Source organism: Psammomys obesus, unplaced genomic scaffold (genome assembly GCF_907164565.1).
Source record: "Psammomys obesus unplaced genomic scaffold, mPsaObe1.curated_primary_1811, whole genome shotgun sequence".
Classification (NCBI taxonomy): Eukaryota; Metazoa; Chordata; class Mammalia; order Rodentia; family Muridae; genus Psammomys; species Psammomys obesus.
The window spans coordinates 2,931,984-2,954,017 of NW_026596091.1; the positions used below are offsets into that span (position 1 = coordinate 2,931,984).

The following is a 22,034-nucleotide window of genomic DNA, read 5'->3' on the forward strand; positions in this document are numbered from 1 at the left end:
AATATGCTGGTGCTCTGAGGGGAACTTCCTGTCACCCTGCAGTTTTAACCACCCATACAGGCTTGCTATCAACCCAGCCAAATTTTCATCTTATGCTGGGAACACTGGAACTGCCAGATCCCAGAATCCCAGAGGACCAGAAGTTACCTGCGTGCTGTCATCAAGTCACTGACTGAGACTCCTTTGAGTCCAGGAGAGGTACCCGCTACAAACATACTATATATTGGCTCAGAGTGACTGGATGTGTGTTAGCTGGATTGAATTATTAAAGTGCTTTTGTTAAACCGAAAACAAAGCTTCCAGCGTAATCTATCTTTGGGGATTGATTACTTGGGGATTGGCCGGAATGTGCTCATGACATACATCCTCTACCTAAGGAATACCACGTAGTCCTCGTGGAAATAGCAGGCTCAACTCCCTTGCTCCCTGTAGAGCCTGTTCAGCAAGCACCTGGGAATACCTGGAAATACCCCACCCTATAGGTATGAGAATTTAGTTCAGCAAATGACCTTTATTCATACCTGGAGTTCCTTCTGCACCCATAGGAAATTAAGTACTGTGTTCCCATTCTTAGGATAGAACAATACCACTGCATCCAAATGAAGTACCCTAGCAAATCAATCACACTCACCCTCAAAACTTCTCCCATTACCCAAGGTTTTAAGTCCATGTTTTCACATGGGGGGGGTTCATCCTCTAGTTCACCACTAACGCCTGAGACTCATCACTTATTCTGGGGGAAGAAAGTGCTCCCCTCCTCCCTGTAGACTTCACGGCTGGACACCTGGGGTTTGGCTTCCGGCTATGCAGCCATGGCAGCCTATGTCACTGCTGACTGCCAATGAAGCAGTGTCTGGACCTGCCGTTCCAGCCATGAACTAGCTGCAGCCTCTGCTGTCTGTATAGCAGCTTAAGCAGCTGTAACACTGCTGTATCATTACTGGCTCTGGAACTCTGGAGTTTCCACTGCTGTCTGGTACTGGCAATCTCATTAAGAAGAGCTAACTAGAACACCCTGTGAAAAACTCCTCTCCACATCCCCAGTGACTGGGAGCTCTGTGCACTGACCTGAGTTGCCCTAGCTGTTCCTGAGAAAAGCAGAACCCGAGGTGCTGAGGTTCCATCTGCCCCCACCCAAAGCCAACAGCGTCTGGACCGCCCCACCCGACAAAAGCAGTTCCAGTGTGGCGCTCAAGTGGAGGCGGCAAGGAACACAAAAGAACACTGAATCATAACAATGACCCAACATTTCAGACTGACTCAAATTACTGCCGTGACTCTCTTAAAGTAAAAAGAGGTCATTTGTTTCTGCTGGCTTCTGCTTATCATATTTGGTTCCAAATCCTTCCTTCCTCTCCAGCAGTTTCTTCCCTCCACCTGCTGTAAACATCTGTCTCTTTTCACCTAGTCAGTAAGAGACCTTTCTCTGGCTTCTGGATCCTGCCTCACTCTCCAGGTCGGCCCCATGTGGGCAACTCTCTAGTGATTAAAACGCTTGCTCCTATCTTCTATTGAAACCCTCCCAGTTTCTGCTCCTTTTCTGCCCACAGCTGTCTTTAGTAGGCCCTGTGGCTTCTCCGAGACTTTTTTGGCCTCTATAACCTTGTCTCTCATGTTTCTCAGCACTGTCCTGAAGTCTCACAGCTTCTCCATGACCTCCTGAGCTACCACCTGGAGTCAACAGGAACTCTCTCCAGCACCATTTGTCTTGTGACCCTTCTTTTCTTCCTCCACAGGCTCAGATTTTATTAAAGACTCACTCTGTTACCAAAAATAGCCTGGCCTCAGAACAATTCAAATGGGCAAAATTGACATGCTCGATTCTCCATGATGGCACCTTCTGTCATTGAACAAAGAAAATGACCAAAAACAAAACAAAAAAACCAACATTTATGGGGATGGAGATGGCTCAGTGGTTAAGAGTACTAGTACTGTCTACTCCTCCAAAGGTCCAGAGTTCAATTCCCAGCAGCCACATGGTGGCTCACTGGGATCTGATGCCCTCTTCTGGTGTCCAGGTGTACATAAAGATAACACTCATATACATAAAATAAACAAATTTTTAAAAGTTTATATTCTAATTAAAGACCCATGTCACCAGGGGGAAAACCCCACAGCTGTTCATCAGTATACATCCTGCTTTCTTAATCCCTAGGTACAGATGTGGCAAAAGATGTGGTTCAAAGTCCCCCAAGGTCCTCTCGTCCCCAATATCACCTCTTTAGATGATAATGATCCCACTTCTCTGCCATATCATCTCTTGCTTCACACCTTAACCTCTGCAAATCAGAGGTTTAGATTTATCAACAGCACAGAGGGGTGGTCTTTGTCTCTTCCTTGGGGAGGAATGCCACCTTTGTGTTAAACAATTGGGTATAGTAAAAGACAAAACCTCAACACAGATCTCCAAAAAAACCCGTCAGAAACACTCCAATATGGAGCTGTATACTACCCTTCTGTACCCAACTTCTCCTCATCTGCATCGGAATAACTGTACCTTGCCTAACCAACATCTTATCTTAGACGTCAACAACAAATCCAAAAGATTTTTAATCAGTTATTACAGAATTACCAGCCCCGAGCTAAGGAGCTGAAGGCCTGCAACACCCAATTATACCCTGACAGCAAGGATCAAACTTGTCCAAAGAACCTTGATGGACTGATCACCAGGAAATACTCTGATGACAGCACCCTTTCTAACTTCCTGCTTTCTAACTCCCTGATTGTTGATTAAGTGGCATGCCGCAAGAGCTGTCAAACAGCAGCACCATCAGCCCGCAGCCATCATGAGGTGCAGAAACATAAGCTCTCAACAGTGGCAGCACCTCCTCACAGTCCCAGACTATGGCCGTCATGGAGGACCAGCACAGGAGCTGTTAAAACAGAAGCCCCTCTTAGCCTGCAGCCCTCTTGAGGTCCCATGGCGGGAGCTGTTCATGACAGCGGCACAACCTCTCAAGCTGCCCCCAGCAGCTCCACAGCCTGCAGCCAGGAAGGTCTTCCCACCCTAAACCCTGGGCCCGATGCAGGGAAGAGAGGGTTAAAAAATTTTTTAAAAAGCCACTTGTAATGGAAGTTTTGGTTTCTGTTTTTTTTAATTTTTATTTTAATTAGTTTATTCACTTTGTATCCCAGCTGCAGGTCCCTTCTCCATCCCCTGCCAATCCCACCCTCCCTCCCTCTTCTCCTATGCCCCTCCCCCAAGTTTTGGTTTCTTTAAAAATTTAAGTTCTGTTATTTAAACATGTCTTTGTTTTAATCCCAAAAGGGGGTTTTAATTTGGGCTTTACTTTGTCCACAACTGGTAACTGCCTTGTGTAGGGTGTAGTCATTGCACACAGAGGGGCGTGGTCTAGAACTCTGAGAGCTCAGGAAGAGAAAGTGTGGCACTTTGGAAAGATCAGAGATGGATGGCATGGCAGCTTGGAGGAGATAAGAGAATGCCTGCTGTTTGCTGTTCATGGACATTGGTATTGACCCAAAGAACCATTGACCTGAAATAGCCAAAAGTGGTTACGGCCTGCCCTCTCCTAACCTGCTCTCTTTCTCTCTTACCTAGGATTAAAAGGTTGGTGGAAGAGAGATAGATGCTTAAATGCCCCAAATAAAAGAGCATTAAAAATGAAGTCAACAGTCCATCAGCAGGAAAAGCCAACAATCATGAGCCTCCCACAGAACCCACCATCCCAGAAAAGGAAAAGCCAACAATCCATGAGCCTCCCACAGAACCCACCATCCTGGAACAAGAAAAGCCAACAATCCCCAAGTTCCTCTGTGGGAGGCTGCTTCCGACACGGCTACTCTGGCTTGATGCTCAGCCATTTTAGAGGTCATCACCATTTTCTTTACTACCCACGCTTATGGTTTCTATTTCTCTGCCAGCTAGGGCTTTTCCGTAATTCAGATGAGAGGGTGTTGCTGTGGGAAACGTTAGGAGTCTGGTATGTGGGATCCTGCTTCCTGGCCTTGGCAGATTCGAGTCTAATCTAAAGTCCTGGACTGTCCTTGGCAGTCCACAGGAGAGGGGTGTTCTGTTCCTGAGAACTAGATGGCAAGTTCCCTGCAATCCTAGAAGCCGGACAGTAATTTTTGTGTAGCCTTGAGTGAATCCTCAGACACCTTGCCATATGACGAAAATACTGATACTGTGAGGAGATTCTTTTCTATGTAAGTGTACGCTTTGCCTTCATTAAACGAGACTTGACCAATCTGTCTTGTCTCCATTCGCGTCTCTTGTCCCACACCAGTCTAGCCCCCTCTCTTACGGTCTTGTTTGACTGACCTGCGAGACGGGTCATTCCTCAAGCTCAAGACTTGAAATATCACCAATCCTCACTCTGGAAATCTCTGCCCTGAAATGCTCCACCCCCAAAGAAATCCTATATAAGCTCTGCCTTTATTCCCTGAGGTCCTCTCCCGGGAGCACCGGCAGCCAGCCCTGGCTCTGTCGCCTCTACACCCTGCACACTCACAATAAATCTCACATTCCCAAGGAGGCCAAGAGACCCCAAATACATGCAAGGAACTTCAAGGTTGGACAGACCCACCCAGCCATTCCAGTACCTCCCCACAGGGTCCACCTGGGGCACAGCCAGCAGAGGTGAGCTGGACACTGTCCTTGGAGCCCCATCACCTGCATTCCTGAGGAGACCTGCAGGGCCCCAGGAACACCCAGGTTAGACAGTAACACAACACCCCACCATGTCCACCTGTGGCATAGTAAGTAGAGGTGAGCTGAATGCTGTTCTCCAATCCCCTTCCTGATGAGACATGCAGGGCCCCAGGAACACCCAGCTCCACTGTCCTGCTGCTGCACCAGGCCTGTTCCGTCCTCCAGAAACATCCCACGCAAGGCTGCCCACTGAAGACCTGCTGTACCCCAGCAACAGCCAACTTAGTCCGCCTTCCCTATACCTGCTACATCAGGAACATCCAGGACTACCAGATGGCTAAAGACAAGAGTAAAAAAGTAACAAGAGCCATGGCAATATGGCACCTTCAGAGCAGAGCTAACCTTCTAGGGCAAGCTCTGGATATACTAACAACCTCACCACAAGAAAATGACTTTAAATCCAATCTTTTAAAGATGACAATAGAGGCCTTTAAGGAGAAAATTAATACATCCCTTTAAAATATACAGAAAAGGAAAAAAAAAAACCCACACGTGAACAGGTGAAGGAGGCTGGGCGTGGTAGCCTGTAATCTCAGCCCTTGGAGAGGCAGAGGCAAGGCGGATCTCTGTGATCCAGCCTACTCTACAAAGCAAGTGAGTCCAGCACAGCCAAGGATACACAGAGAAACAAGTGAAGGAAATGAATACAATGGTTCAAGGCCTGAAAATGAAGCAGAAGCAATAAAGAAAGCACAGACAGAGACTGGCTTCCTGATGTGACTCTCACAGAAGTACCCAAGAAGCAATGACACTCCCAGAGGTGGGTGCGCTGCTCCACTTCTCTAGAGTCCCAGGACATCCTTCCTTCCAAGCAGGAAGGCCACCACCCAAGACACCCTGGAAAGTCCTGTGCCCCCACCATGAAAACCTACAGAAACCTTGTGTTCTGTCCAGTTTTCTGCTGCTTCTCCTGAGAGGCTGCAACCTTCCTTGGTTTTCCCCTCCCAATAAATCTCTTGTGTGAGGTTGGTTGTTACATGTGACTCGTGGTATTCTTGAGCTCATGACTGCCAAGATACTTTTCCACCTGAGCTTAACACTTACATGTATAGCCTACCCCCAACAGCAGCTCCGTCACCAAATGAAGGCCCACACTTCCAGGAGAAGCCTCCTGGAATGTCATGCTGTCTCCCAGAACCCCAGGTGGCAATCTCTCAACGATTGCCCAGCCCACCCCCCAACTGACCCTCTCCCTCGTCACCATGTCCTGGCCCCCAACTCCTTTGAGGATCCCCATAAACCGGCCACCAGAACTCCAGCCTCAACTTGAGTAGAGACTCAACCACAAGCCACTCCAACCAGAAGACCAGAGAAGAGAAAGCAAGGAATAAAACACCCATCGAAAAAAGACAAACTGAGAAATGCGCACCAAATCCACAGCGCAAACTCAGAACTGAAAGCCCAACAGCCAGGGCAGTATGTCACCACCAAAGCCTAGCGATCCTACGACAACAAGTCCTGAATATTCTAACACAACTAAAACATAAGACAACTGTAAAACCAACTTTCTAAAGATGATAAAGACCTTAAAAAGGAAATGAATAAAACAGCTCAACACCTAAAAATGAAATAGAAGCAATAAAGGAAACACAAAGTGAGGGAATTCTGAAAATGGAAAATGTAGATAAGCAAATAGGAACTACAGATGCAAGCATCAACTGAGGCTAGTGCAGGAAAACAACAGAGCACTGTTAGAATCAAAAGCAGAAAAATCCTTCTGCAAGTATACTTGAACTGCTTGGCAGCCATGGATCACCATCCTGATAGGCCAAATAGTTGCTACTGCCAATTTTATTATTTGGTCCCTGACTTTTCTGTTGCTGCATCAACTTCCTAACAAAGATTGGCCAGAAAGTTGCAGAATTCTTCATGGCTAAAATGGATAGCAATCACGATGTGACACAGATACAGCCTCTGTGAGTCACCTTCACCCCTCTACTTCCAGATCATAGAGGAATGAGAGGGAACAGTCCCTCGGAAATAGCAACTCTACCCCAAACCCTAGGAAGAAGCCCATATGAAACTCCCTGCCCTGAACCTTCTCTGGCCCGGTTTTACATCCCTTCAAAGTTTGGATATTTTGGGCTAAACTTAGTTTGGCTTGGAGGTGCTCCTCTCCTCCAACCCTGGTCAAGAGACATTCTGATGGCTGGGAGCCTACCCAATCCCACCCCCATCATCCCAACCCACTGCCCCAGCCCTACTGCTTATGTTTTGGTAAAATCCACCAACAGCTCAGAGTCAGCACTAAAATTAACTCCCCTAATACACAGTCTCAGCCTGTAGAGATTGGAGTCTGTTTTTATCCCACCTTACTTTCCTTGCAAAAGGGGCAGGCAATTACAATGCCTCCCACTCCCAATATAATCAATATAATACCCAATATAAGGTACACATCACTCAACTACAAGACAACATATTGAAGACGGGCACATTCTTGGGCACACTGTGCACACCACCTCCCAAGTGCAAACTATAAAGGCAGTCATGTGTATTTGGGCAAAAATGGGAACCCGTAAACTTACTCCTACTAGAGCGATAAATATCAAGGAGCATACACCCAAGGAAAACTATGAAATTAGAGAAACCCATTAAGGAGCTAGGAATAGTATTCACCCAGACCAGAGCCCTCTCAAGAGTATGGCTTGGTAAGCCTGGAGAACAGATTACAGATGGGCAGTGCCCCATCTGTGCAGCTGTGCCCAATGCTTCTCTGACTTAACAACCGATAGTCTGTCCATGTGTGAAACATTGCTAGTATAGTTTTTAGTACTCCCTTGCCTCCTAAATCGCAAGGCTGATTTACATTCACTCAGAATGGTCATGAGTGGACCTTCAAAGGACTCCTTTAAAATTAACTTAACAGCCTGATAGATGTGGGATAGTGGCCTGTGTTCTCACTTCATTATCCTGCCAACTTCTGTAGTTTCATGTAAATGATGTAAATGCTAACCCCTGAGTGTTTATAGAAGGAGGAAAGCATCTTAACATGCAGATGCTGACATGAGGGTAGATCAACCCACACAAGGATGAGGGCTAGCACACCTTTAAATTCTTAAGGGAATTATGATCCTGTTCGCCAATGAAATTGATAAAATCCTACAGAAGTGGTCACCCATGCTGGGGTGGACTTTAGTAATCTGAGGAAAGGGAGGAATGAATTCCTGAGTGGGTGTGCCTGGCAGGAGCAAACCATGTCAAGGACTCCAGTGTCTCAGACCCACAGAAATGGCAAAGCCTCCGGGGAAAGCAGGGAGAGGCTCAGAGGAATGGCCGTTTCCTCTGGTCTAAAGACTGCCTATTCCAAGAAACTATTATTCTGAGCCTCCTCACCAGGTTGTTGCCAGCCTGAGACTGCTCTCCTAGAGATCTTACACTAACATTAGCTAAACTTGCCTCCTTCAGCTGTATACAATAAACCCACCTCCTTAATTCAGATACATAAAATAAACGGAGTTTTTCAGTTGCTGCTAGTTTTGGTCCATTTCCATCAGATCCCAGGTTTCCTGTATGTGTGTCTGGGATTGTCAATTCCAGTGTTGTCAACCCACCAAAGTCAATCACTGGGATGTACAGAGCACAGCAGTGACACAGCTGAGTCATTTCTGCTCTTCACCCACATTCCTGGTAAGTAACCCTAATAAAACTCGTTGGTTCTAAGTTAGACTTTGAGGTCTTTACTTTTATTTTAGTTCCAGATCTGGGATGAGTAGCTGTTCACATTCTTTCAGTAATGTCACAAAACATAACTGGCACCCTACTCTAAAGGGAGTGGACAGACCAAAGGTGAGCCAGGGAGGAGTAATTCTATTGTCTTAGTATCAAGGCCAAGAAATTTAGCCTAAGCACCCGTGTGTGGAGTGTCTGGAAGAAGAGGTGGTACACAGGTGTGACAGGGCAGAAAGAAATCATAAATTATACTGCAGCGTTACGGTGACAAAGCCAGACTGGCACTGGGGCAAAAACAGGTAAGCCAATCAAACAGAATGAAACCTGGAAACAGACAGACCAAGTGAGAGCCACTTAACTTAGACAGAGGGGGCTGAAACCTGCTATGCAAAAAGCCTATTTAACAAGTGGTACTAGGAAACTGGGCATTTACCTGCAGAAGACAGACAGAAGATCCATCTTTCATCCCTAGGCATTATGACACATGCCTTTATTCCAAGCAATTAGAAAGGAAGGGCAGGTGAGATCCATGAGATCAAAGCCAGCCCAGTCTACAGTGAATTCTGCACCAACTTCATTCAGATTCATTCAGATACATAGGGAAAGATCCTGCCTCCAACAAATAACTTTTAGAAATCAACTCAAAGTAAATCAAAGACTTTAATTTAAAACCTGCACCTGAAGCTGGGTGTGGTGGCACATGCCTGTAATCCCAGCACTCTAGGAGGCAGAGGCAGGTAGATCTCCGAGTTCAAGGCCAGCCTAGTCTACAAAGTGAGTCCAGGACAGCCAAGGCTACACAGAGAAACAAAATAAATAAAAAACCCACCTGCACCTGCTACAGGACAAGGGAAGGAATGCTCTTTGAGGACACAGCTGGGACTACACGAAATTAAAGCTTTTACAGCAGACATCAAGAGCCAACAGAATAGGAGAAAACCTTTACCAACTTTACTGGAGGCTAAACTCTAGAATTTACAAAGAACTGAAAATAAATACCAAAAAAGGCAAACCTGAAAATCAACAAACAAACAAGGTCATGAAATGTACATAGTTCTCTAAAGCAGAAACACAAATGGCCAGCAAGTATTAGAAAACGTTCAGTATCTTTAGCCATCACTAAAGTGTAAACTCAAACTACTTTTAAGATAATACCTCACCACCATCAAAATGGCTATGAAGAAATGTGCTGGTCAGGAGAAATCCTTTTCACCAGTGCGAGTGAGTTTAGCCATCATGAAATCACCATGGAAGTGCTTCAAAAAATTAAAAATACTTCTACCATATGACCCAACAATAACACAGCTGGGCCTATACCCAAAGGGCTCCACATGCTCTCAGCCTTCTGCAGATCCTTGTTTATCACTACACTGTTCACAGTAGCAAAGACATGTAGCCAGACTAGATAACAAATATGTAGGTATATACATACACACATATATACACACAATAGAATATCATTTAATTGTGAAGAAAATGAAATCTGCAGGGAGAAAAAGGCAGATCTAGAAAGTATATTATGTTGACTCTAACTCAGATACTTCTGACAAAAAATATACATTCTTATGTAGAGATCCTCACCTACAATGTGTAACGTATATGCAAACAGTGTAAAGCCTTAAAATCCAGGAAGATCAAGACAGAGTAAGATGAGTATATGGGGGGGGGGGGGGGGGGACACACACAGGATATGGAGGAAAGGAGTCTGAGGCTACATGAGGTAAAGGTAGTAGAATAAAGGAGATGGAAGAGGACATGCTTATTCAAACACGGCATAATGGTGCTAACCTTTACAAAAAGTGAAAGAACGGCCTGTGCTTCTGTGGACATAGTAACTGATAAGGTCACTAAGAAAATCTTGCAGCAGCCTTGTAGCAATGGAGTTCTGGGGTAAAGGCGCAACTCCACACCTCAGCCTGGTCCAGTTGCCCATCTGTATAACCGATGGGAAGGCCAGAGTCTAGGCCACAGAGGGCTCAGGAGGCTTTTTCTGCTTTGAGACAAGGTCTTGCTGTGCAACCCAGGCTGGCCTCAAATTCTCAATCCTGCCTCACCCTCCTGAGTGCTGAGGACGAAGATATGGCACCGAATGCTTTAAACACTTTAACCAGTAGAATTTATTCATTGTTGACAATGTCATACATGTAAACACAATCCATCCTGATCATCTGCACCCCAACCCCCCCTTCAACTCCCCACAACGTAAGTTCTTCCCCTCAAAAGGATTTTGAACAAACTTAGATTTTTGTGAAGCAGCTTAAGCAACTGTATGCCCAGTGTCCCAATGTTTACCTTAGAGGTACCTGGTCCGAAGGCTATAGCTGAAGGCAATAAGCCTTATGAAGACATAAGCCACCTTCCTGAACAGAAGGTTTTAATGGGTTTCCTATGGCTGTCAGGAAGAGGTTAGCCCAATACACACAACACTGAAGCAACTGTTGCACGAAGAGGAAAAGGTGGACTCCAGAAGGATCTGCTGTCAGTTAAACCAGCGTATCCAAAAAAAGAGCAGCTTTGTCAAGAACATTACACTCCAGAAATGGTATCTCAAGTTTAAATAAAGACACATGTGAGTTAAGAGTGTTTCTAGCAACTCCGGGGGGAAAAACACACACAAAACAAAAAACTCTTAAAAAAAAAAAAAAACAAAAAACAAATCTGGGGGCTAGAAAGAGGGCTCTGTAGTTAACTGGCTGTTCTTCCAGGGAACCTGGGTTCTATTCCCAGGACCCACATGGCAGCTCACAACTGTAACTCCAGTTCCAGAGGATCTAACACCGTGACACCAATATACATAAAATAAAATTTTGAAGGAAAACAAAAAAACAAAAACAAAAACAAAAACAAAAGAAATGTGTTGCTAGGCATGGTGATGCACACCTGTAATCCCAGCACTCTGGGAGGCAGACAGGTGGATCTCTTTGAGTTCAAGGCCAGCCTGGTCTACAAGTGAGTCCAGGACATCCAAGGCTACACAGAGAAACCCTGTCTGGAAAAAACAAAAATAAACAAACTGATGCCAGGGGTGGTACGCCTTCCTGAGTGTTGGTGACCAGGGAGCTGGATCCCTGAGCTTCACCCACTATATCAACCTTCGTTACTATATGTGGGTGTGAACCAGAGCTAATGGCCATCCGTATTGCTGGAGACACCACATGCTGACTTCAGGAGACTGGAGCGCCTGGCTTAAACCAGGAAACACTGCCCATCCCCAGCAGTTGGCGCTCAGTGTCAGGGGGTGCTATTCAGGCCTCAAGGGAGAGCCAATTCCTTCACCTGCATGCAGACCCCAAGTACCCCACTACCTGCATGTTTCACAGAATAGCAGGTTCCGTGGTAGTTCAGTCAGCACAGGTAGCCAATGTCCTTGCGACTATGTCCAGCCCCCGCCATGTCAGAACTGTAAGTTAAGTCAGACACCTGGGGCTGAAAAGAATCCCATGTCCAGATGGGGAGACTAACAGCCCTGCTTAACACGTGAGCATCCAGTCAATTCTTGTGATGGTTTGAATGAGAACAGCCCTTATGTATTTGAATGTTTGGTTCCTAGTTGGTGGACTGTTTGGGAAGAATTAGGAGGTAGGACCTTATTGGAAAAGCTATGTCTGTCACTGGGATGGGCTTTAAGGTTTCAAAGCTCTGCCTCCTGCTTGTAGAGATGTAAGCTACGGCAACAGAGCTCTGCCTGCCTTCCTGTCCCTGCCAAGAAGGTAATGGACTCACCCTCTGAAAGTGAAAGGAAGACCCCAACTCAACACTTCTTTTACAACTTGCCTTGGTAATGATGTCTCTTCACGGAAACAGAACAGTAAACTACACAATTATCCTCCAAAAGAGTGTAGGAGTCATGCTATGGCTGCCAACTGTAACTGAGGGGACCCTCTTCTTACATTGGGTAACCACTGTATCCCATGATGATCTTTACACATGGCAGACTCGCTCTCCAGGCAGGTAGGTATACCCTGGAAAAATCTGCTCCTCTCCATCAGCCAGACTTGAGATATTTCACATGATCCCCCAGTCAACAGAGGCATTCCCACATTATAAAACCAGAACATGACAATCCTGTCTCTACATGAGCTTCCAGTAACAAAACAGGAACTCCAAACCTGGTCTAAACCTTCTGGACATGGATTAACTTGGACCAAACCCCAAAATGGGCATTTATATGATTATAACCCACTGTGCCCAGAAAGCTACAACGAGTCCCACAGGTACAATAAACAAAACAGCAAGCCACTTACGGGCTTTCTGTTCCCATAAAAGGAAATATACAGGGGACACATACACAGCCATTTCTCCAAGTCCCTCTCTGAGCTGTCAGCCAGCTCCTGTAACCTAGGTATTACCCCAAAGCAGCCACTAACCACCCACCAAGTGTTTGTGACACAGGCCGTATAGCACCCAGAAAGCCTTCCATGTTTGTCTTTACAATGTAGGCTGGCTCTCAAGCGTGTTCCTATCTGCCACCTTTCCCTTTCGAGCTACCACTATAACTGAGCACACTTAGGAGGGAGCGTATCAGCCTCCAACCTGCCTCCCTACATGATTGTCACAGGCTTCTCAAACAAAGTGCCCACCGTTTCACTGTTGGGGAGCATGTCCAGTTTGAGAACTATATACAGCCTCTGTCCTGCCCACAGTAACAAAAGTCCTTGATTCTTTAACAAGACACGAAGTCATTGTCCTTTGTCACAGAAATTGCCAGTTACTGTATTTAGTCCCTACACAAGGCCCTAGATAGGCAGTATAAGCAAAGGCTTGGCTATGTTTACTGTCAAAGTTCTGAACCACACCTACACACACGCTTCCTAAGCCAAAAGACCTGGTAACCAGGAAAACAGGCTGTAGGCGGGCTCTGGGTATACGAACAGCTGTACTCATGATCTGTGCGCAGTCACTGCATACCAGAAAAGGTAATGTAGCTGGTGTTCTTCACAGAGTGCAGGATGCTTCCGGCCACAGGCTCCGGTCACCACTATGGAGGTATGCTCTTCTCATCAGCCTGCCACTTTATGAGTAAGCATCCGTGGCTGCAGTCTCTCCTGTTTTGACATAGCAGCTCAGTGGCTCAGTTCTCAGAGGAGAAACAACAAAATACCTCTAACACTCAGGACTATGGAGGGAAAACATGCGGAAAGGTGGTAAGAGCTAGACGGTAGGAAAAGTGGTGGTCCAGGCCTGAGCTGCCAGAAGGACCGAACCTGGCCCAGAGCATCAACACTAACACAAAGTATGTCCAACCACCAAGATAAGTAACAGAGCTGTTACCATTTCCTCCAGGAAACAGGGGCATGGTTCCTGTTCACAAAGCAGCCCCTTGACGGATGGCTCAACCTCCCACCGGTCACTTGCTAGTCCTCATAAAACATAATCAAGACTGGTGAGTCAGTAAAACAGCTACCTAAGTCATCCATCACTCTCTAAGTTTACCAACTGGAGACAGGCTATGAGTACCATTGCAATTTGCAGCAAGGCCATTTTTACATGAATTCAAATTCACACAGCAACACAGTGATATAGCACACAGTGGTATGTGAACACTTAAATCTCTTTATAGTGAGAGCAGAGCTCAGTCTGCTCTTACAGGGTGTCACTTACCATTACAAATATTTAAAAGGCAGCTTTGGTTTTTCTTGAATTAAATATAGCCACCATCACACCTTTTCAAAGGCAGGGGGCGGTTACTCTGGGCTTGTTTCCAGTACCCAGTTCCTATACAATTGTAACCTGCCATGCCATGATACAGAAACAAATCAAGACCAAACCCCAAATTTGGAAGTGAGAATTCCAGTAGTGTCATTTAGAATACAGGAGCTTCCCTGAGTCACAGGCCACACTGTTCAGATGATGTCTCTTCTCTGTATCCATGGAACGACCCGCTCTGCAGTCGAGCTCTGAACACTTGAGAATACACCCAACTCATTAATTTTTCTTTTTGACACTTAAAAGAGGACCACAGACACCTTGAAGCCAATCCACCTGGGAAAGTACCTTCCCCGACAACTCGCAGGCAGAGAACAGCGCCTGATTCTTTTCAGATGCTTTCCTTCACTGCTTCTTTTTTTTACTTGCTGGACTGCCCAAGACTTCAATCTTGCCTCTGCCACCTTCTGCATTTGGAAGCTTAATGTTCTCCATGGTGACTTCAGAGTGGACGCAGTCTTCCTCTTCGGACTCTGTGCTGTCTCCAGAACTGTCCTGGGAGCTCTCCTCTGGACTATCCTCCTCTTGTGAATCTGACCGATTCATCTCAAACAGGGCCACATCCTGTAAAAAGTGTCAGTTTGAGGAATCTATTCAGGGCAGTTCTGTGACATGTTCTAATAAAGCAACATGGCTTCTTACAGAGATGGCTCATCAAGCAGGTACTGGTGCTTACTGCTCTTCCAGAGCACTCCAGAGTTCAGTTCCCAGCATCCATTATCAAATGGCTCACAACACCTCAGCCCCAGGAAATCTAGCAAGCTCTTCTGGTTCTTCTGGTCCCCATGGGTACCCACACAGGTGGCAGACACGAACGTGTATACATACAAACACACACACCAATTCTTTAAAAAAAGCAACAGAGGGAGCTACCCACGCTGACTATAAATTCTGAAGCACAGGTTAGACTGTGTGCTTATTACAAATAGCACTTTCATGGTTTTAGGTGCCAGAATCCACTGTAAAAACAAAGTCAGTGAGTGTTCAAAGGTTTCTTTCACTTAGGTCTTTAAAAAGGCTCTTCTTGCCTAGTATGCATCCAACAGCATTCACTCAATAAAATGGACTAAACCAGTGGTTCTCAACCCTCCTAACACTGTGACCCTTTAATATAGTTCCTCAGGTTGTGGCGACCCCAGCCATAAGATTATTTTTGTTGCTACTTCATGACTATAATTTTTCTACTGCTGTGAATCGCTATGTAAATGTGTTTTCTGGTGATCTTCAGTGAGTTGCAACCCACAGGTTGAGAACCATTGGACTGGAGTCAGGCACCACACTGGACACTTCAGACTTGACAAGAAATGCAAACATCTGGCCATAGAGACACATTGACAACCCCAAGCTGTAATCCCAGCAGCGGAGACAGGCAGGACTGACAACCTAAGAACCTGGGCCACATGTAAGTCCTACCCTCCAACACCCCCCCCCATCAACTCTTACCTTAATGAAACCAGCAGCAGACTAAAACACACAGGAAAAATTCCGCCTGCCACTTGATTTTGTTCAGCTCTTTAACTGAGGGTGGGCTCTACACTCTCAGAAAGTGGCTCAAGTAGCAGGCCACAAACTTCTACCACCACAGATGGAGCCCTAGGCACAACTTCCCACCGTGAAAAAAATGTTCCCCTGGCACTGAGACAAAAGACACCTTCCCTTAAAAAAGCACATACATATGAAATTGTATGTAACTCAAGCTTTCACAGCTGTAACTGTACAAAGCCCTGCTGCTTTGTTAATGCCAATAACTGTGTTCAGCACTGAACAGCAAGTGAAACAGGGCAACAGATACAGCACAGCCTGTGAAACTCCAAGTATGTTCTACCATCTTGCCTGTGTGAAAACATTTGCTAATTTTAAAACAACATTTTGTTTTAGAACAAGATTTTACAATATTTTTTTCCCCTTTCTGAGAAGTGCACTAATTCTGCTGTACGAAACAGAAACTGTAAGAATATAGTTACCATCTGTATGATGTTTCCGGATGTCTCATCAATATTTTCAATATTGAAATGACCAGCTGGAGCAACCGCCATTTCCTTTCGTAGCTTTTCATTTGCCTGGGCCATTTGTGGGAGAAAGGCCTGAACTTGGTCTAACACTGTGGAGGGCAAACACAGCATGTTAGTAAATTCCAGACTGCAGAATTCCCACTAAAGCAGTTGTCCATCCACATCTGAGCCGCCTTGATTGGAGGGTGGTTGGTGTCAGGGGAAAGGCTGGGGCTTATTTACCCAGGGCCTTGCTTGTGCTAGGACAAGAGCCTACCAGTCCCAGACCCTCTTTTGCCCTCCCAGAACAAAAAGACCACAATTCAACAACTATTATGCAAATACTGTGTTTGTCTTCCATTCTCATACTATAAAATTCTAGAAGGCTGGCATTCAACAAGACAAGTGCGGAAAAAAAAAAAAAGAGAAAAAGGCAGAATGAGCTAATGGTTAAGTGCACCTGGTCTTTACAATGAGGCTGTCAAGGTTATTAATGGGACACCATTTCCACTCTTACTAGTTCAGCTACGGGGAACACGTATCACCTGCCCAACGCTCATCTCAAAATGTTAACACCAGCAGAAGGAAAGAAGGAAAGAAGGAAGGAAGGAAGGAAGGGAGGGAGGGAGGGAGGGAGGGAGGGAAAAGGGAAGATAAGGGAAAAGGGAAGGGAAGGAAGAGAGAGAAGGAGGGAAGGAGGGAAAGAAGGAAGAAGGGAAAGAAGGAAGGAAGAAGGGAAGGAGGGAAAGAGGGAAAGGAGAAAGGAGGGAAGGGGGAAGGAAGAAAAGAGGGAAGGAGGAGAAGGCTGGAGACATGGCTCAGAGGTTAAAGCACTGGCTGCTCTTCCAGAGGTCCCGAGTTCAATTCCCAGCAACCACATGGTGGCTCCCTCTTCTGGCGTGCAGGTGTACATGCAGATAGAGCACTCATCCACAAAAATAAACAAGACAAGACAAAAAAAAGACTTGCTATGTGACCCAGGCCAGAATTCACTGTTTGTAAGTTGGACTGGCTTCCAACTTTCCATGCTCCTGCACAAACGCTCACCTTTCCTTTTAAGCTTAGTCACTACTGTTCCTCGTCCTCAACAGGCCTATGTTATCTACAGTCTTGCCCACCAGAATCTGCCCTGTGGCATAAACTGACAGGGTGTTCCAGCCAAGCCAATTAAGTGGTCAACTTGGGGTCTGAAGAGAGAGAGAAAAAAAAGTGGATGAACATTCACCTGAAACTTCTCATAAAGCAGCCAACCCGCCACAGCAATGGAATAGCCACCTTTTGATTAGTCCGCCACCAAAAAAGTGGAGCTGAGAGATGGCAGCAGATGACTACAAGGGGCATCTGGATTCAGATAAACCTGCAGCGGTTTCTAACCCTGGTTCATTCACCCCAAGAAACTCAGTCAAGTTTTCCTGGGCTTCTCCTAAGGCAATCTGAGCTTTCTTTTGCAATTCAGTTCTAATTCATGCATTCAATCTCACCACAGGGATGGCCAGTTCTGTCAACTTGACAACAGCTTGAGTCATCAGAAAGGAGGGAACCTCAACTTATAAAATGCCTCTTCAAGATCCCACTGTAGGGCATTTTCTTAGTTAGTGATTGATGGGGGGAGGAGGGGTCATGTGGGCAGTGCCAACACTGGGCTGGTGATCCTGGGTTCTGTAAGAAAGCAGGCTGAACCCCTGGGGGAGCAAGCAAGGAGTAAGGAGCACTCCTCCATGACCTTTGCATCGGCATCTCTGCATCAAAAATATAGACTGCACAGCCAGCAGCAGGTCCTAAGTTCCAGCAATACCATCAAAATGAAGGGACAATACTGCAGGTGAACACTGAGAGGCTGAGGTTAGGGGGGGTCTCAAACGTTGTACAGATATTGATGATTTTATAAAAGCTATTCCTAAGAGTCTCAATGAGGAGCACACCAATGAGTGCACAATCAGCAATGTTACATGTGACTGATGAAGAGAGCCAGCCCTCTTAGGACTGTTTACCAGGCCAGCCTAAGCCACTGCGTGAGTCCCAGTGTAGCCCAGTGGGTGATGTGGAGCCTTTAGGAGACCAGAACATGCATTCACCCTAGGAGGGCTCCAATAAAAGCCGAGCTTCCAGAGAGCTATCTGGAGAGCCAGTGAGGTTTTTGTGTTCAGAGGAACCAGAGTGGTAGCTCTCAAAAGCTGCCCTCCTGCACTCTCTGCGGGAGCTACAGGCAGCCTCTCGTCTACACTCAACTACCACCTCAGGTTTAATCCTTAAGGAAGGGGTCTTGGAAACCCTGCAAATTTATTTTAGACATTTGTATACTATCTATATATCTTGAGCGCCTCCTAGGAAAATGTTTCCATTCCATTGTATAGAAGTGTTCCAGAACACTTCTATACAAGACTTGGGCTATGCAGTATTTTCCATAACCATAATTAATATCCCAATGCAAAGTGAAGTCTTGGTAACTGCCCAAGTTGAGCTCTAACATGTTAAAAAAAAAAAAAAGTTGGTGGCATACACCTTTAATCACAGCATTGGGAGGCAGAGGCAGACGGATCTCTGTGAGTTCAAGAACAGCCCAGTGTACACAGCTGGTTACAGGACAACCAGGGCTACAAAGAGAAACCATGTCATAAAAAAAGGAAAAAGAAAAAAAACCCTGAGAAAACTGCAAGCAGAGGGTTAACATGAGGAATTCTATTCCTTAGATGATGGCTCACACAGCATGAGGCCTGCTGTACTTGACTGGTTACTGATGGCCCCGGGGACTATCCGTCAAACAATGGATTAGGTAGCCAGCCTGATGGAGCGCCCTCTACAGCGGAGAGGAATACTTACAAGGGCTCCTCTGCATCCGAACTGTTTGAAGCGTGGGGGTCTTTCTGGAATGAGGCTTAGAAGTGATGAGCAACTGGTCCCAGATACCTGAAAGCACAATTTTCAGCATAAAACAGCCGTGAGTTCAAACGAGAGGGGATGAGCCTCTGCACTGTACAACAGTGAGGAGAGGCCCATTGCAAACCCAGGGAGAAGGGGCAACACTCCTGCTACACTGTCTTTGTGTACACTGATCTCCCGTCTCTTCAGTCCATCTCACTCATCTCTTTTCTCGGTAATAAATGTACACTGGATTCCATCTTCTGGATTTAAAAAAAAAAAAAAAAACTGGGCACGGTGAAGCACACCGTATTTCAACACTCAGAAGACATGCAGGTGGATCTGAGCCCCAGGATCTCACGCACTGGCCGCTCTTGCGGAGGATCAGGGTTTGATTCCCAGCACCCACACGGCGACTCACATTATTCCAGAAGATCAGCCACGTTCTGACCTCTCCATGCAGCCCTGCTGCTTTCCTGCTAATGTCCACCGAGTTATTATTTGTGTTACCACCACTATGACAATTTCTTCATCCGTAAAACGAGGTCACGGGGACACCTCTGCAGGCACTGCGGTGAGGCTTGAATTGGTTAGGTTCTGACAATGCGCACTACACAAGCTTTAGCATTCCGTGCTATGCTCAGACACACTTGGTTCTCCAACGATGGATACTTAACGCACGCAGAAGAACTTTTATGCGTTCCATTCGCAAAAATTCTACGGTGGCCCCACCTGCTCTCATCACAACGTGAGAACGGAGCCATGGAGAAAGAAACTTTCAGAACGCCGCACCGCCGAGTATGGATTAGAACCCACTGTTTCCTCTTTATTTCCGAGACGGGGTCTCACTAGACTGCACCTGCGGCTGTCCTGTAACTACGTCGAGCAGACTGGCCTCGAACTCAGGAGATCCGCCTGCCTCTGCCTCGCGAGCGCGGGGACTAGCGCGTGCCACTCGCCGGGCCGAACCCGGGGTTCCCACTGTGAAGCTCACAGCCTGGAACGGGCACCACGCACCGGGTCCCTCCACCCCAGCCGCTGTCCGCTCACCTCCGGAGGCCCCGTTCCCCGCCGCCAGCAGCTCCCTGGACACCGTGACCTGCGAGCAGGCCCCGCGAGGCAAGGCAGCGCCGGGGCCGGACGCGCGCTCGCCGCGGAGCGCCATGCTTGCAGGGCAGCCGTGTGGGAGAGCCCGGATGCCGGAAAGCAGGGGGCTGGAGGCGGAACCAGGGCGGCGATTGGCGGAAACTCGGAGGTGGGCGGCCCCGCGCCGGGAGCGGGGCGGGAGCTCGGGCGGGAGGTGGCGCTGAGCCCCAGGCCCACGGCGCGGGGGCGGGGCAGCGCGGGGGCGGGGCAGCGCGGGGGTGGGGCAGCGCGGGCCCAGCGGGCGGAGGCTGGTGCGCCCGCCCGCCGGCTTGCCGGGGCTTGGCCGCAGGGCCTCCTCCCTGGTTTTCGTTGGGAGTCAGCCCGGCCTGGTTAAAGTAACAAGCTCAAGCCTGGAGAACGTTGTGTGAGGCTTGAGTCGTTGTTGTTTGGGAGGGTTTCGTGGCCTTGAGTTTGTGGCAATCCTGCTCTAGGCTCCCAAATGCCGGCATTATAGCTTCGTTTTCCTGTTTAAATATATATATATGTTTTAGTCATACTGGCCCAAATTGGCCTCAAAGTCACCATTTCCCCCTTTCAGTTTCTGTGTGCTTAAATCTACCGGCACCCGTCACCATGCTTGACTTAAAGTCTCACCACGTTTCTCTGCTCGGCCTCCTACTCAAGGGCCTCCTACGGCACTCAGTTTTCCTACAAAGCTCGGATCTACCAGACCCACCTAAATGTACCATTTAATTGTAAACACAAAATAAGCAGCATCGTGAGTGCTGTTTACATTCCTATACAACAAGCCTTCCGAACATTTCATCTCAAAATCCTAAGATTGCTCCAACAGCGGTTAAATGATAACGGGTGTAAGGGAGTCTCCAGCAGCAAAGCAAATCCTGGAATTTTTTAAAAAAGCCGAAACCAGACCCATTGAACAACAAGGCCCCATTCCTCCTTTCTTCCTGCCCCTGGGACCCGATGCTCTTGCTTTCTCTTTTTATCTAAGTAGAATCATAAACCACCTGTTTTTGTGACCAGTGCATTTCACTGAAAAGAATGCCTTCAAGGTTTACTGGAGAGGATTTCTATTTTAATGTTAATGTTCTATTTTACTCTTTCTATTTAATGCCGTTGGATTACTATATTTTCTTTGGGAGTTGGGGGAGGGGAATAAAGCCTTGGCTATATAGTTGAACTCCACGCTGTCTTCAAACACTCCCGGAAGTGTTAAGATTACAGACGGGCTTTTCCCTCCAGAGTTTGTTTGACAACGCATTTTCTTTGATGGTGGATATTTGAGTTCCTAGCACGTCGTGACTGCTGAGAACAGGAACAGCAGCGGATATGAGGATGCTGCTTCAATCAGCGCCTTTAATCCCAGCACTCAGAAGGCGGGGAGGCTGGGGAGTCTCTGAGTTTAAGGCCGGGCAGAGCTGCATAGAAGATCTAAGCCAAAGCTTCACATTAAAAAAAAAAAAAAAAAAAAGAGTGTAACTGTGTGTGTCAGGGCATATGCCATGGCATAGACTTTGTTGATCCTATGGATTAAAAAATTATAGCAGTGTCCACCTTTACCTGCTGAGCTACCAGCCAAAGGGCTTGAATATGTTTTTTTGTTTTTGTTTTTGTTTTGTTTTGTTTAAAGTGGACAGCTGGGCTGGCGCAGTGGTGCACACCTGTAATCCTAGCACCCAGGAAGGCAGAGGCAGGAAGATCTTCATGAGTCCAACCCCAGCCCAGAATACATAGTAAAGCCAGGACAGCCAGGACTACACAGAGAAACCCTGTCTCGAGAGAGAGAAAGAGTGGACAATTTTTTGTTGTTCACAATGGCATCTTTAGCCTGAGATTATTTGCTATAGTTCTTCGTCACTACACAAAACTGCAACCAACCACCTGAAATGTTTGTCTTAGACCTCCACATCTGAGCTCACTCACACGACACACACACACAAGTACAGGAATGACCCCAAATGGCTGAGGGACTAAACAATGCGTTGCAGTCCCTGAAATTAGTGCAAATAGGATAGGCTCCTAGGTGGGCT

General features: G+C 46.7%; 1 protein-coding gene across 1 annotated transcript; it reads right to left on the minus strand.

Annotated features, from left to right (window-relative positions):
- Positions 1 to 13,874: 13,874 nt before the first annotated feature.
- Nopchap1 (NOP protein chaperone 1) lies at positions 13,875 to 20,076 on the minus strand. The gene is made up of 4 exons (XM_055627956.1): positions 19,948 to 20,076; positions 18,859 to 18,945; positions 16,012 to 16,148; positions 13,875 to 14,611 (listed from the first exon to the last, which is right to left on the minus strand). The coding sequence occupies exons 1-4, from the start codon at positions 20,060 to 20,062 to the stop codon at positions 14,393 to 14,395; spliced, it is 558 nt and encodes a 185-aa protein (XP_055483931.1). The 5' UTR covers positions 20,063 to 20,076; the 3' UTR covers positions 13,875 to 14,392.
- Positions 20,077 to 22,034: the final 1,958 nt, after the last annotated feature.

What these genes read in the sequence shown, in the direction of transcription:
- Nopchap1 (XM_055627956.1), bottom strand. Translation starts at nt 20,062, where the DNA reads ATGGCGCTCCGCGGCGAGCGCGCGTCCGGCCCCGGCGCTGCCTTGCCT. An exon ending in TCGGATGCAGAGGAGCCCTT is followed by an intron (nt 16,149 to 18,858) that starts GTAAGTATTCCT and finishes TGCCCTCCACAG; the next exon opens with TGTTAGACCAAGTTCAGGCC. An exon ending in CCGGAAACATCATACAGATG is followed by an intron (nt 14,612 to 16,011) that starts GTAACTATATTC and finishes CACTTTTTACAG; the next exon opens with GATGTGGCCCTGTTTGAGAT.